Raw genomic sequence first — 15777 nt, forward strand, 5'->3', positions numbered from 1 at the left:
AGAGGAATGAGGGATAGAGGAGCGAGGGAGGGAGGGGCTGGGGAAAGGAGGAGCAGACAGAGGAGACACAAGGAACAAACAGCTCTTCCACAAACACACTGGATTTATACGGCGGCGCTGTCTGTATAAATCTAAACAAGCAGTCATCTAATTACCATTAACGGCCATAATATTTTACTTTCACCGCCCCTGATTAGGGCAGCTGCGCCTCCCTGTGGGACCGGCAACCCGCAGGAGGAGAAGGCCTTCAGCCGCAAAAGTAAAACCCAATCAGAGCAGACGGTCCCTCTGTGGTCCTCTAACGACCCCTGTCTGATTACACGCTGGTCTGGAGGGTCCTCTTCTCCGGCAGCGACAGGACCACAGGAAACAACACGCCCTTCGCCTCGGCGAGGACACTCAGGTCGTCAGCGACGAACGCCGGCGACGTCTCATCCGCCAGGAACCTCATGGTGAACTGGCGGCTGAGGCAGTAGATGGTGTCGTCCACGGCCACGCACTGGAAGGCGGGGCAGTGGAGGATGCGCTTGGAGCTGCACTCGTACCACAGGCGCGCCCCCATGTGGTAGCGGTACACGCTGATACCCAGGATGGGGTTGACGTCAAAGCGATACAGGAAGCTCCTCACCGCCACCATCTCGGTGGTCCTCTCCTTGGTGCCCACGATCAGGCTCCGCCTCCACGCGTTGGTCCTGGGGCTGTAGCGCAGCAGTGTGTACCTCAGGGTCCCCCCGGAAACGAAGAGCTCCTCGTTGCACACGGTGACGCGGTGGGCCACGGCGAACGTGTCGTTGGGCAGCGGAGCCACGAACGTCCATCTGTCGCTCCTGGGGTCGTAGCGCTCCACGGTGGACAGGCACTCGCCGCCGATGGCATAGACGTGGCCTTGGAGGGCTGCCAGCTTGCAGTGGGGCCTGGCCTCGTTCATGGGACTGATCTCCTTCCAGATGGACGTCACAGGGTTGTAGCAGAACACTCGCTTTGAAGGTTTCATCTCCCTATCCGTGCCCTGGCAGCCCAGCGCCACAAACAAGTAGTTGTCCATGGTGCACATGGCGCAGCCTTTGGAAACGACTTCCTGCGGTGTTTGGCACAGCGGGTGCCAGGAGTCCTGGTAGTCATCGTAGTAGTACAGCCTGCTGGATGTCCTCTGGCTGGCTCCGAACCCTTGCGAGCCGTCGCTCCGTCCCCAGTCCTGGGTGTCCATGTCGGCTGCCACCAGGAAACGTCTCCCCCTCGACCGCAGTCTCTGCACCTGATCCCGCTCCCCTGCCATCAGCCGGCCGTACAAGCCGGGGTCCCTGAGGACCTGGAAGTAGTTGTCAGACATGACCCTGAGCGCCGCCTGCCGCAGGTGGCCCTGGCCGCGTTTCTTGGCCAGCGCCAGCACCTCCATGCAGTTGCCCAGATCGAGCCGCCCCGCCATGCTGTCTTCCTCTTCAGAGGAGTTCTCCGTGGGTGGGTGGAGGAACCTGGCGCCCGCCACCGTCTCCAGGCTGGGCTCCTCCCATGTGCTGGGGTCTGAGGTGGTTGTGGTTGGACTAAGGGGGCTGGCGGGGCTGGTGTCCCCGCTGTGAGGGCCCTGGCTGGGCTTCAGTGGGGTGGAGGTCCTGGGGGCCGGGGTGGGGATGTGGAGCTCGGAGAGCTCTGCTGCGCTGAGGTAGCTGTCCTTCCGCAGCAGCACTGGCCTGTTGGTGTGTCCGGGCTCTGGGCTGGAGGGGGAGAAAAGGTCCTCGCTCTCGCTTACGTTCTGGGTGAAAACCAGATCCCTCATGACGATGGGGCTCAGAGACGGAGGAGGCTCAGAGATACTGCTCCCCCGGCTTCCAAACTCCCCCGACGGCGAGTCCAGCGATCCCCGTGACCCCTGCGACCCCCGCTCCTGCCGACCAATCCCAGGGGTGGCCTCTGTAACCGAGGACGACTCCACGTAGTATTCGTAGATCTTCCCTCGGACGACGTTCTGGTCCTCTCGTCCCTCCAGCACCAGATGGGCATCCTCCACCGTGATCTCAGCCTTGGAGAGGAAACAGGAGTGGGCCCCCTGGAGGTCCAGGTTCTGCCTGAGCTCTCGGCCTACCCCGACCCCCACACAGCCCTCCAACCTCTGCAGGAAGTAAGGGGACCTCCGGCCTGAGGGGCTGGCTGCCCTGCTGTCACTATGCCCAGGCACTTTCAGCGTAGACCCGCCATCAGTATCCTGGTCAGAATCACTGCTCTTCTTAGTTTCGGTTTCCTGGAGGTGGAATGGGGGGTGTTGAGCTTCTAGGTTCTTGTGTTCCTCAGCGTGGATCCTGTCCTGCGATTCCGCCATTTCGCCAGTGTTTGTCAACCCTGGGAAGTTTACGATCTGGGCCAGCTGTCCCTCCCCTGTGAGCACGCTGATGTCCTCGGGTGTCAAGTCATCACTGCCGGCGCACACCGGCGAGGCCTCGCTTTGTTTACCTTCATCTTCGGTGTCACTGGGGGCGCTCTGTTGTCGCAATGCCGCTTTGCAGTTCCGGCATGTTCCGTTCTGAGGGGATTCCGGTTCAGGTGAGGGCCGGGCAAGGGCAGCCGGGTTGTGGAGGGGGGTCTTTCTGGTCGCCCTGGTCCTGGAGGTGTAGAAGCGGAAAGCCAAGGAGATGAACAGAACCGCAGCCACAGAGACACTCACTTTCCCCAGAAGGTGCATGTCAAACTGAACCCCAAGCAGTTCTGCTATGGGCATTGTTGAAACCGACCAGTCCCCAAAGGTAAAATCCTCCCTGGCCTGTCCCTGGGTACCCTTTACGTTATTTAAAAAAGCATATTGTAATCTACAGAAGCAGGTTTTCACGCCTGTTTAGTGTTTTATTGATTATTTCTGTGGCTCTGCCCGTCTGAGGTCGGGTGAGCGTATCTGCGTTCTGTCCTCTGTGAGGACGGAGCAGAAAGCTGAAACCTCTCTGCCGTCAGCTGCTCTATTTGCATCCCTCCCTCTCTCCTAAGTGGGGGCGGGGCTCAGCCCGGGCCTGGGTTTACCTGCTGCAGGTGAGCTGCACGTTCCCTGGCTTTGCGGGCCACATGGAAATAGTAGGGAGCCATTTGGCTATGAGATGTGCTGAGTCAGCGCTAGATCATTTGCACATGATGTCACTTTCTTTGCCAACACAGATTACACATCGCTGACTTCGAAGCTACACCTGAGGGCTTAAAGCTTTAATGGTTTAAAGGTGCATCGGTATACATTTTAGTGGTATGAAGATATCCGGGTTAAACAAAGGTTAGTCTCTTTGATCTTTGCTTGCGACATTGTGGTTTTTCGGGACCCGTATTCCGGTGTTCACTGGGCTTGGCTGGGATCATTTATTTGAAAGATGTCTGTCTGCAGAGGACCCTGATGGATTACCCTCCCTTGCCAGTCCAGAGAACTACACGCTGAGTACAGAGAGCATAGTTTGCCTACAGGGCGGGGTGAGATGATAGCCAGCATTCATGTCCTGCTTACTAACCAGGATCCAGCTGTTTGTTCAGCCAAACCTCAGAGATCAAAGTTCTTATACTGTGTGAACACAGCTAATTTAACTGTTGAGGTATGTGCTCTCACTCAGATACACTATGATTATCCAGTGTGGAGTCATGAAAACAATACGCCTGAAAACCCCGAACCAAGCAACTGTTTGGAATCACAAACACACCCATTTGTAAGAGAGATGCAGCGATCGCTCGGAGCATCCATGAATGAGTGGGATTGTTGACGTGAGCACTGTGACAAGGCCATCTATATCCATAGACATCACTGGCACACACACATACGTCTCTGTCACAGCAGGGCCGTGTCACTCAGTCACCACTGTCCCCGCTGTCACTCTGTCATTTGCGTTGCCGATAACAACACGCTTGTTCGAGGCCAGGGTCATAACAAAGACTACATGGCAGCCTGGCAGAGAGAGTTTATGCGTGGGGGTGAAAAGGAGTGTGTGGGTGGGTGGTGTGGAGGTATAAGGGGGTAGGTGTGTGGGTGAAGGGAGTTTGTGGGTGGGGGTGTAAGGGGTGGGGGGGTGAAAAGGAGTTTGGGGGTGGGGGTGAAAGGATTGTGTGGGTGAAGGGAGTTTTGTGGGTGGGGATTGGGGTGTAAGAGGGAGTTTGTGGCTGGGTTGGAGGGTGGGGAGAGTTTGTATGGTTGGGGGGGGGTCACACTAAAGGACATTTGAACAGCGTCCTCCTGACATAGACACTACCTGGTCATCTGATAGCTTGGCCTGCTGGTGAAATGAGGAGAATAGGACTCATGGAGGAGTCATGGAGTGGTTAGACTGCTCTTGAATTATTCATCAGTGGCTAGCACACAAAGCCAGCTACCTCTCTCTCTCCCGCCCCTAGCCCCCTCCCTCCCCCGTCCCACACACATACACACACACACACACACACATCCTATGTTCCAGGGGACCCAGGCAGAGCATGGTGTTTGGAGGATAGCATGTGCTTTGTGTTGAGGATGTGTTATCATCTTTCATATACTTCCCCTCTCCCCCCTCCCACCCTACCATATCTCCTCCACTTCTCCTTGCGATGTCACAAAAGTAAAAAACAAAGAAACACATCATGTCTGTGGACTAGGATTAAGAACACTTTATGCTGTTATATGACATATGACAGGAACTGTAAGGGGAAATTGGAGCTCTCAAATGGAGTCGTCAGAGAAGGCTGCTTCTATATATTCCATGTCCCAGCGGCACATACAAACAATGGAGGAAGTCAACAACTGTTTATAAATACCCCGCCACTCTGTGGGTCACTAACATTACGTAACAAGCCACAGCTACGCGCTACGCGCTACTCTGCGTTTTAGTAAGTATGCATAATCAGTTATCGGGTGTTATTATCTGCTCCATTGTCTTTCGCCATGGACGGCCTTGACTTCACGTGGAGAACATCAATGTACATGGAAAATCATTGTGTTTCAGAGTTGAAGAGGCCATAGAGACCCTTTCATCTGGTGCACATGCATGGGCAGCAAAACAAACACAAGCACCCTGCACACCCTGATCATTTGGTAAACAAACGAAGGATGTGCATTGTATTCATCAAGCAAGATAATTAAGCCATTAAAAGACAATTTGCACATTTTCGAATGCTTTCAGAGTTACTGATGGACCTGTTTTCTCTCTTGAATGTAAATGAAAAAAAAGGAAAAAATAAGCACAAAAAAGGCATTGAAGTGGCTCTTGAGTCACAATTGTGGTGATAATAATAGCACTGTAGTCATATAGTAATCCGCACCCCCCTCCACCCAACCTTTCTCTCTCTTCACTTTCACAAAATGATCAACAGAAACACAAGATAAAAGTAGCTTCACATTGTTCCTAAGCCTCACGTGCCTCTCCGCTAGCGGAACGGGGGGGTAAAGATTGTTTTTGGGCAAGGTGAAACACCACACCCCTCTCACCTCCCACCCCGCAAAAAAACGTGGTTGCTTCCTCTCTCTTCTAACTAAGCCGCCCAAAATCTCCTCTCTTACCTCCCAGCAGGTTTAAGAGCTAATCCTCCTAGCACACGCTGTGTCTGGAATAGCTCATATTTGGGGCTCCTCTGAACTCTTCCTTTCAGGACACCTTTCAGGAGAGAGAGAGTTGGGGTTGAACACCTCAACAGAACAGCGAGGTGTGCCGTCGGTGGCTAGCTTGGTTCAACCGTGATTGGTTCGTCGTGGCCCTTAGCGACCCCCACAGTGACTGCACATGCAGGGGTCTAGAGAAAGGCAACTGCATCCCTCAGAAAAGGAAGAAAGGACCAGCAGGTCTACATGGTGCACCAAACACAGGGAATCAGAGTTGTGTCTAGAAGCAGACTCCAGGCTGGTGGGTTAAGCATCTCTCCATGTTTAATACAGGTGATGTGAAACAAATGCAACAACCCTGTTTACACGCTGCATCCAGTGAACGTCCTCTCAGAATGGCAGCTAAAATGATCCTACTAGTCCATGACAGGGTTAGGGTTACGTATTGTACACAACGCAGGTCACTTAAGATAGTATGGAACAAGTAAATTACTGGATTACAGCCCAGTGACAGTGAAGTGCAGTGTTGTTGACTAACTGCAACACACGAAAAGGAGAAAGAATCGTCAAACGTCACATGCACCACAACCCCAAAAAACAGCAGACATATGGTAGATAGTTGAAATCTTTTTTTTCTTTTTTCTGTCCTGGTTTTCAGGCTTGTCGTACAAATGTCGAGAGACTGTATGAGAGAGGAGAGGTCTGTGCCTCGAATCTTTCCTCACAGCCTCTCTCTGTTACCAGCGAAGGATGATGAGGAGATACAAATAAAAGGCTGTGAGCTGCAACCCCTCCATATCCAACAACCTGAACCTATAGAACCTCTTTAATTATCTTCAATATTTACACAGATGTACACAAAATACACTCAAAAAAGGAGATTCGGTCGCTTTTCATTTTTGCTTGGTTGTAAGTCCTCTTGTACATTCTGAGCCATTTGAACTAAAAATAAAAACCATCGTGTCGTAATAGAAAAGAATGTTCTCTGAGAGCATCCGGTCTTGTTCCCAGGCATGGTATGGCCAGAAGGGGACTCAGGCCTGGGGGGGCTGGGGCAGTGTGGGCTAGGTCATTATGGAGGGCCGGCCCACATATGTCTCTCTCTCTCCCCCTGCTCTGTTCAGGCGACACCAGCCTCGACGGTTCAATGGAGCACAACAAACCCAAATGCTTTTTCTTTTTCACATTTTTTTTTTCTTCAAACAACTGATTTCATTGATCAACAGGCAGACGTGGGACAGGAAACAAAGAAAAGGGTGTGGCTTGGGCGAGGATATACTGAAGGTGTTTTTTTTTTCTCTTTTTTTTTCTCATGGTTGTCATTCTTTTGATATCATAATATTGGTTATCATTTCATAACAAAAAACAGAGTTGAGCGCCCCCTGTTGGCGACACTGTTTCCTGATAAACGGACGCATCTAGGGTCTGTTGGATGACTGGAAAAGGCTTGCAGGATTGATGGTGAGTGTGGGCTCGTACATGTGTGTTTGTTGCTTGTGTCTGTGTGTGTTTGTTGCTTGTGTCTGTGTGTATTTTAGTGTGTTCGTGTATGTGTATTTATTGTAGGTAGACAGGAAATATGTTGAGATGTACGTTCTCCTGTGTATACACGCGTGTCTGTGTGTCGGAAGGGAGTTCACGTCAGTCCGGCAGTCACTGTGAGGACAAGCAGCATCCATGTTAGTCTGATCACGTGTGGAGATGAGCCCCCATCTGCAGAGAGAGCACAGTAAAACAGAGTCACCATTCATGGGAACAACACATACACACACACACACAAAGCTAACTGACAATGAGACAAGCCTTCATTAAGGTGCCATTCATAGATTCTCATGCTTGAAAACATTAAGATCTCTTCACAGAAGACAACAAACAAACACAACTGTCAAGTAATTGTCCTACAATACATGGTTGGACACTGCTGTGTTGATCCGTTTCTAACAGCAAACGCCTTGAGCTGTTCTAGCTGTATGCTAGCACGGCACAGTTCTTCAACAGGCCCGCGTGCTCAGTTCATTACCATTATCAGTGCTGTTCTAACACACTTGCTGTGACAGCGTTGTGACTCTGACAGAGATGAATGTTGGTCTCCATGGGTAGAACTGTCCGCTTGTGTGCTCGAGACCTGCTGCTGACTGACTGATGGGGCGATCCCCCACCACCTCACACACGCGTACGCACTCATTTACACACACACACACACACACAGACAGATTACTCACACACGACACACACTCTAATTGACACACCAATGCATGATCACAGTCATTTACTCACACACACACACACACACGACACACACGCTAATCCGTGCACGCGCTCGCGAGCTCACAGGGGGGAGAAATACAGCTCAGCCATTGGTGGATTAGAGGCGTGCATGGCGACCTTTCGGGGCAGTGTTCAACAGCCGTCTGACCCGTATGCCAGGCATGTCTGCAGCTTGCCTGCCGCGCCACGCCGCTCTCAGCCTTTTGCGCTGACCTGATTCTGTCCTTGCTGTGGCACACCTGGGCCTGTGCCCGCCTCAGCATTTGCATATTTAAATTTACATCCGTGAGATACGCCAGGGAGGGAGGGAGGGAGATAGAGAGATATGGAGAGAGAGAGGGGAGAGGGAGAGAGAGAGGGCGAGAGAGAGGAGAGAGAGAGGAGAGGGAGAGAGGGAGAGAGAGAGCGGAGAGGGGGAGAGAGAGAGCGGAGAGGGAGAGAGAGAGAGAGAGAGAGAGAGAGAGAGAGAGAGAGAGAGATAGAGAGAGAGAGAGAGAGAGAGGAGAGAGAGAGGAGGGGGAGAGAGGGAGAGAGAGAGAGTCAGATTAAGAAAGAAAGAAAGAAAGAAAGAGAAAGAAAGAATAAAAGAAAGAAAAAAAGAAAGAAAGGAAGATAACTCTTCTCCGTCTGTGGTGTCTCCTGACAGTCCCTCATCTTTACATATGATAATCTGAAGAGCAGCCAACGAGCGGCGCAGTGTGTCTGAACCAACCCTCATCCCTCACTTCTTCTGAGGATATTGAAGTGATGAGTCACTTAGGGAAGATTCTACTTCCTGGAACATCCCGGACTGAACTGCTTTCAGCTTGTCTCTTCTGAAGAAGTAGTATGGAGGACCAACTGACAAACATGTTAGGTCTGTCAGTCTAGCAGACATGCTTGGTCTGTCTGTCGAACAGACATGCTAGGTCGGTCCCCAGCGCAATCACTCCATGATGCTCCATGTCCCAACAGTGGTTTAAAAACCCGAAATAGCAACCGTCGGGGAAACTAGTTAAGTTAATAAACCATAATCTGGAAGGTTTCATGTCTTCCAGTGAGGAGGGATGTGTTACTGTGTGAGCAGGGTTGTGTGAAGGATACTCACTGGTTGGATTCTGAGTGTTCTTCATCATGGCTGGGTTTTCTATGAAGAGAGAGAAACAGAAAAGGGAAAGTGAGAAAGGGTAAAAAGGGAGCGAGAGCGAGAAATAGAGAGAGATAGAGAAAAAGAGAGAGAGAGGGAGAGAGAGAGGGAGTGAAAGAAAGAGAGATATAGAGAGAAAAAGAGAGAGAGAGAGGGAGGGAGTGAAAGAAAGAGAGATAGAGAGAGAAAAGGGGAGAGATAGGGAGCGAGAGAGGGAGTAAAAGAGAGAGGTGATGTGGCACAAAAGCCCGATTGATATTGAGAGAGATTGAGAGAGATTGAGGGATGGGGTTGAAAATAGAACACAAAGAGGGTCAAAATTGCGATGAAATCCATGTTGCCAGTGCTGCGGAGCACTGAAAGAGGTTGCAGTCTGATGAAGATGTACTCCATGTTCCTACAGCTCTCAGGCTCACCCTCCGCCTCTCCTCCCAGCATCACGGGGACCGCTGACCGGGGGCTCTCTGCTGTCACCAGCCCAGAGCCCCAGGGGGTGACAGGGTGACAGGGCAGGATGGGAGAGAGGCAGAGCGAGCAGGTGTCCCTCCTGCCCCTCATTCACCTCCATCAAGGCACTATGACAAGTTCCGTTGCTTAGATACTGGCGCGTGTGTGTGTGCGTGGGGGGGGGAGGGGGATGCATCCACTAGCAGTTTTGTACACATCCACATCCACAAGTGTTTTCCCCACTCAGGGGCCCGACAAATCAGTGGGGGTTCTGTTCCTCCACACACTCACAGTCACTCCACAGCAATCAGGCAGGGTATTATCTCTGAAGGTGGCTGGAGATGCACATCATCAAGCCACAAGCACTGTACTCTGCCCCAGCTTGGAGAGTCTCCACAGCCAGACGCTCATTACACCCTATTATTACTGATCATGTGTAATGAACAGTTTGCCAAGGGAGCTGAGGCCCCCCTCCCCCCATTCTTATAGCCCAAATCCCCCCCCCTCCACCCCCCAACTTCCTCCCACCACCACACCACCCTCCGTCTCTCCTCCCACCACCACACCACCCTCCGTCTCTCCTCCCACCACCACACCACCCTCCGTCTCTCCTCCCACCACCACACCACCCTCCGTCTCTCCTCCCACCACCACACCACCCTCCGTCTCTCCTCCCACCACCACACCACCCTCCGTCTCTCCTCCCACCACCACACCACCCTCCGTCTCTCCTCCCACCACCACACCACCCTCCGTCTCTCCTCCCACCACCACACCACCCTCCGTCTCTCCTCCCACCACCACACCACCCTCCGTCTCTCCTCCCACCACCACACCACCCTCCGTCTCTCCTCCCACCACCACACCACCCTCCGTCTCTCCTCCCACCACCACACCACCCTCCGTCTCTCCTCCCACCACCACACCACCCTCCGTCTCTCCTCCCACCATCCCCCACTGTCCTCCATGCCTCCCAACCTTCACTCTCTCAAACCTGCCACTGCTCCACCACAAACCCTCCCTCCTCTCCCCCTCCTCTCCCCTAACTCTCCTTCATCCCCCACGAGATCCCCTCCCTCCCTGCCTCCCACTCCTGCACCTCTCCTCTCCAACACCCTCCCCCTCCACTCCCTCCACTCCCTCCCTGTCTCCCCCCCCCCCCCCCCCCCCCCAGAGACGAGTGTCTGGTTTCAAGGCCGCGGGGACGGGAGACGGTGCCAAGGTCACTCAATCACCATCACCCCCCTCCATTCCCTCCCCACAGAGGGAGCAGATGAGCCGCCTCGTCCCAGAGACGGATGATGTCCCTGGCCGGCCACGCGGGGCGTGCCCACCTGAGGGAGGAGGAACCTGGGTGTTAAATGGCCATAAGTGCTTCTCCGGGCAAAACCCTCTCCAAGGTAACACCTTCCCAAAGTGGGCCTTGGAGCCCGCCCAGCGACTTGGACTCTCTCTAAACCTGGTTCCACAGGTGGAAGTCAAGGTGGGGATGTGTCACATGATTGGCAGGTCCTTCTTAGTCCTCATTATGGCAGTGAAGGGAGATGACTGTGGGGAATTGGCTTCTCTCTGCCGAACAGAGCTCCGCTCATGGCTCAATGTGCACGTGCGTGTGCGTCTGCGTGCGTGTGTGTAGGTGTGTGTCTGTGAGGGCGTGCGTGTGCACATGCTGGTTTTTATGGGTGTGCTTGATCACGTGTGTGCATGCGTTTGTGAGTTTGCATGTGCACGTATGTGTGCACGCGCATCCTGTCAATGGCTCAGTGTGTGTGTTTGCATATTGGATGCCAATCTCCAACCTCCAGCCGCTACCATCCCTTATATCCTAATAAACTCATACATGTCGAGTCTTCAAATGCCACTGGCTCAAACCAGCACGACTTCATTCCCTTGCATCCCTGGTTTGACTGACACAGGCTACAAGACAGGCAGAGAAGCCATCATCTTCACTGTGCTGATGAAAACCGGGCGGCATTCGCCCGCTGATTGACAGCTCCCAGCTCTCCGGAAACTTCCGAGCTGGGAGGGCCTCGGCGGTAAACAGTGAGGCAGACGCAGGGGCACTCAGGATGGGATAGGCTCTGCCAGCGGAGTCAGTCCTCACAGTTCCCCCCGGCCAAATGTTATGTCTCCGGGCCGTTCATGAAGTCAGTTGGACGGTTATGCCCGCGTGAGGAGAGGGGGAGGAGTGAGGAGGGGGGTGGGGTGGGGGTCGCCGTGCCGCCGAACGCTGGGTCCCGGACAGCAAGCAGTGTCAACGGCTGCGATCACTGAATCTATTACAGCGCTTTGATGTGGTGATTAGCAGCGAGCGTTTGAAGTTGGAGGGCGGAGGGTAAGGAGGGGGGTGAAGGAGGGGAGGTAAGGAGGGGAGGGATTGGGGATGGAGGGGAAGGGTGGGCTGATGAAGGGGAGGGCGGGGGAGGGAGGGAGGAGCGCAGGAGGGGGTGAGGTAGGGAGGGAAAAGGGAGGGTAGGGAGCAGGAGGAGTGAAGTGAGGGGAGAGAGTGGCAGATTGTGGGAGGGTAGGGGAGGTTTAGGGTGTGAGAGGGGGCTGGGGAAGGTTGTGGGAAGGTTGGGGAGGTTAGGGGAAGTTGGAGGATTGAAGGGAGTGGCTGGCGGAGAGATGGGGGGAGTACAGCATGTGTGTGGGACCACTGGGGCTGTTAGATCTCTGGCCACAGAGATCAACGAGTCGTTAGTCACTTTAACCAGCATTTGACAGCGTGGTCTGTGGAGCTATCTCTTATTAAATGGGCCACTCGTGGTTTCATATTAATAATTCACATCTACAAATGACCACATCCGTCTCTAAAACGCTTTCTATAAACATGAGGAGAAACGTGACATGGTAAATGCACAGCTGTTCCCCTGAAAACCTACTGAGATGCGGACCAGAATCTTAATACCCATCGAGTTCTGCAGCAGGTCCAATGCAGGTTGTGCTAGGTTAATAATAATGTTAATAATACATTAGCAGACGCTAATTCATTTGTATCAAATGCAACATGAAGAGGACAATTTCAACCTGCAGCCTCTTGATCCACAGTCAACCGCTCTACCACTGAGCTAAAGCCAACCACATGGTTTTGAGATTGATTTGAGCACCTACCAAAGACGATGAGGCGCGTGTGCGTGTCGGTGGAGCCCAGGGGGTTTTGGGCCGTGCAGCGGTACATGGAGCCGTTGAGCTCCGCCGGCACGCGCTCCAGGATCAGCTCCTTGCCGTCCTTCTCCATGCTCCCGTCCAGCAGCCGCCCCCCCACACGCGTCCAGGTGAAGAGCGGCTCGGGGAACACCTCGTTCTGTACCGCCGCCGGAGGGAGAGAGAGAGGGAGGGAGGGAGGGAGGGAGGGAGCGGAGGGAGGGAGCGGAGGAGGGAGAGAGACAGAGTGAGAGGGGAGAGGGCCGGGTGAGAGGGCAGGGAAGACTCACTCTTTGCCTCCTCCAAGAGATTAAGAGCAAAGGAAGCATGAATAATACACGCTCAATTTCCCCCTAATGCAACGGCAAGTTAACAGCATGCATTAATAATCAACCCTACACTTGCAACAGTTTTTCCCACCATCTTTCTTTGGCTATTTCTCCAGAGAGTCTCCTGGTTTTAAAAATATCTCCCTCCCAGGAACCATATTTCATTCCTATCAACGTCCTGACATGTTAGTAGAATATAGAAGGGCTACTCGTCTGAACCCAGCTCCCTGGAACGGAGGAAAGGAGAGAAGGTGGGATAGAGGGAGGGAAAGAGGGAGGGAGAGAAGGAGTGAGGGAAAGAGAGAGAGAGAGAGAGAGAGAGAGAGAGAGAGAGAGAGAGAGAGAGAAAGAGAGAGAAAGAGAGAGATAGAGAGAGATAGAGAGAGAGAGAGAGAGAGAGAGAGAGAGAGAGAGAGAGAGAGAGAGAGAGAGAGAGAGAGAGAGAGAGAGAAAGAGAGAGATAGAGAGAGAGAGAGAGAGAGAGAGAGAGAGAGAGAGAGAGAGAGAGAGAGAGGGATGGGTGCTGGAACCTTGGAGTAGGCTTGTGTGACACCTGCTGGATAGACTCTCTTTAAGTTCATAGATAGCCAGGAGACTATTCCAGAGGGTGGATAGACTAGGACTAGGCCTGACAGGGGGCTCGGACAAGAACTAGGATTAACAGATGCTAGGACTCTGTTTTCGGCCTAATAGAGAGCAAGGCCTAGCTCTGACAGTGGGCACAGAGCTAAGACTACATTTAACAGAGGATTTAGGACTAGGACTACATTGAACAGAGGACCTAGGACTATGATCAGTTCCCAGCTTGACAGACAAGATTTGACAAAGCATCAAAGCAGTAAGAAGTTGATAAAAGGAGTGACACACCAGGACATTAGGGTATCACTTCACACATGGTCAAAAGAATAATCGACTATTCTTCCGTGTTTGCTGTGAATCCATTACAAGGAGCTCCTTCCTGTCCGTGTCATCTGCCTAGCTGGAGGTGCTGCAGCCTGCCAGATGAGCTGCAATGACGCCACCGTGTCTGGAGCTAGACTGCATTTGTTCCCAGGGACAGGAGTGATGCAACACAGTGTAACTCTGATGAGAAACGTCAGCTGGAAACTGCGTGGGTTGTCTTCCTCAACAAATGTGAACAGTGACCTCACATCCTGTCCCTCTCTCTCTCTCTCTCTCTCTCTCTCTCTCTCTCTCTCTCTCTCTCTCTCTCTCTCTCTCTCTCTCTCTCTCTCTTTCTCTCTCTCTCCCAGGACACAATGAAGAGGCCTAATCAAGTGTCCAGTCTCCCTGATGACTTGGTAGGCCATTGCTCCTGTGATTTGTCTAACCTTTCAGAATGGCGAGTCTGAGGGGAGAACGCGGAGCTCGGAATTCACATCATGAAATGGGTTTGTTGGTTCCGGGGGAGTCTCGTGGTGAAAAGGTCACATCATGATAAAAAATACTGAAAGGTCTGAGTGGGACCTTCCTGTCACGTATCCCCAACGGCCTATCAGAGCCCAAATCTAAGTGCTCTGCACAAATGACAACGTTTCGCCCTGCCACTCCGCTTTCCATAGCGATTGGGCTCCAATGTGGAAAGATGGCAGAAACTCAAACTCAGCCTCCATCCTGCACCATAAACATACTCCACAATGACATTTCTGAAAACGATAAACCATAGGGGATAGTGATATATTTTGTTATCGAACAAAATAAGGTGGGAGAGGTAGAACATGCGTCTCCACACACAATCTTATCTACAGTTGAAACCACAGAGCCATGGTCCAGCGTGGGACAAGGGAGATTGGTTTATGCGTCAGTCTCGATGCACTGTTGCATGCTGATCACAGATGCCTGTTGCCGAAGGGCCAAATTGGCGGAAATGACACAGTCAAGCCTGTTTATAATGACCATTCTTAACACTATTCAAAGGGAAAATTCAAATACACTTCAATTTAAGGGTGGGAAAATACACATATACACCCGTCCACCCAAATGAATAAAGACTTTTACATCTGCCCAGTCTATTAAATACAGTACATACATATTCACCTTCTTAGTCAAGTAGTACATTTATACATATTAATCTTCCCATTTTGCCCTGGTCTGAAGTTTGTACTAATGCTGAACAATGAGAGAACCAGTGTCCAGAAGATGTACGAGCAAAAAAAAAAAAAGGTTTAACACACACACACACACACCAAACCCTAATCATGGCCAGAACCTTCTGAAGCAGTCAATGGAAAGTAAAAAAGGAGCTTTGTGCACTACTCCATTAGCGTGTCCTATCAGGGATGAGCTCCATCTTTTCCACCTGGCTGACTGGACCAGAGAGAACCCATGTGTCATCCACGTCTCCCGGATGGAGATCAGACACGCACCAGTCTCGCTGCTGAGAGAGTCTGCTTTGGCAGGGGAGAACGGTTCTGCAGGGACAATCACTGCTCGGGCTGGAGCCCTGTCCTGCTAACAGGAACATCCTTTCAGACCCGGGTGCACGTTGGCTCGCAATGCCTGTTGTGCATTGCTGTAATGTCAGCGAGAGATAGATGCTGGGGCTGTCCATAAGCAACAAGGTTGTCAGTGCAGATGTTGTTTTTCACTGGGAAGATGTCATGCCTTGAGGCATTAAGAAAGTACTCACTGTGAAAAAGCAGATGGACAAATAAAAAAGAAGAATATTTCCGATGTATTGGCGTATTCAAACCCACACGCTCACTTCATTTGAGCTTCACTCAAATAATGAAAAGCCCACACAGAAACTCAACTCAAATCCAATCAATAGGGTGAATCATTAGTCATCTCTACTGTACACTGAGCAGAAAGGCGCTTATGGTGCATACACGCTCACCCTGCAAGAATGGCCACTATATCAGAAACCTCCACAGGCTTGACTGTCCATCTGGGTGTCCCCTCCTATCCCAGACTGTGCTCGGCCCTCCGGTTTCACATACCCC

General features: G+C 52.2%; 2 protein-coding genes and 1 long non-coding RNA gene across 5 annotated transcripts in view; 1 reads left to right on the plus strand and 2 right to left on the minus strand.

The window, feature by feature from the left end:
* Nucleotides 1–316: 316 nt before the first annotated feature.
* Nucleotides 317–2710, minus strand: klhdc7a (kelch domain containing 7A). Of its 2 annotated transcripts, XM_084706382.1 has the most exons (2): nt 2381–2710; nt 317–2200 (listed from the first exon to the last, which is right to left on the minus strand). In XM_084706382.1, the coding sequence occupies exons 1-2, from the start codon at nt 2708–2710 to the stop codon at nt 317–319; spliced, it is 2214 nt and encodes a 737-aa protein (XP_084562508.1). The 2 variants fall into 2 exon arrangements, with proteins under 2 accessions (XP_084562508.1, XP_084562507.1); XM_084706381.1 differs by having other exon boundaries at nt 317–2710.
* Nucleotides 2711–6564: 3854 nt separating this feature from the next.
* LOC146273078 (uncharacterized) lies at nt 6565–15702 on the plus strand. The gene is made up of 3 exons (XR_014766599.1): nt 6565–6982; nt 10627–10845; nt 14089–15702. It is a non-coding gene; the product is annotated as an uncharacterized LOC146273078 (long non-coding RNA).
* Nucleotides 6871–15777, minus strand: part of igsf21a (immunoglobin superfamily, member 21a) — a 118951-nt gene continuing 110044 nt past the window's right edge. For both annotated transcript variants that reach the window (XM_084705248.1, XM_084705249.1), the window contains exons 8-10: nt 12474–12666; nt 8877–8915; nt 6871–7234 (exon numbers count right to left, since the gene is read on the minus strand). In XM_084705248.1, coding sequence (XP_084561374.1) covers nt 7158–7234; nt 8877–8915; nt 12474–12666 — 309 coding nt within the window. In that variant the 3' untranslated portion in view covers nt 6871–7157. The remainder of the gene's footprint in view (nt 7235–8876; nt 8916–12473; nt 12667–15777) is intronic.

This window comes from Hypomesus nipponensis, chromosome 9, assembly GCF_054491055.1.
Source record: "Hypomesus nipponensis isolate SF chromosome 9, ASM5449105v1, whole genome shotgun sequence".
In the NCBI taxonomy this organism is placed as follows: domain Eukaryota; kingdom Metazoa; phylum Chordata; class Actinopteri; order Osmeriformes; family Osmeridae; genus Hypomesus; species Hypomesus nipponensis.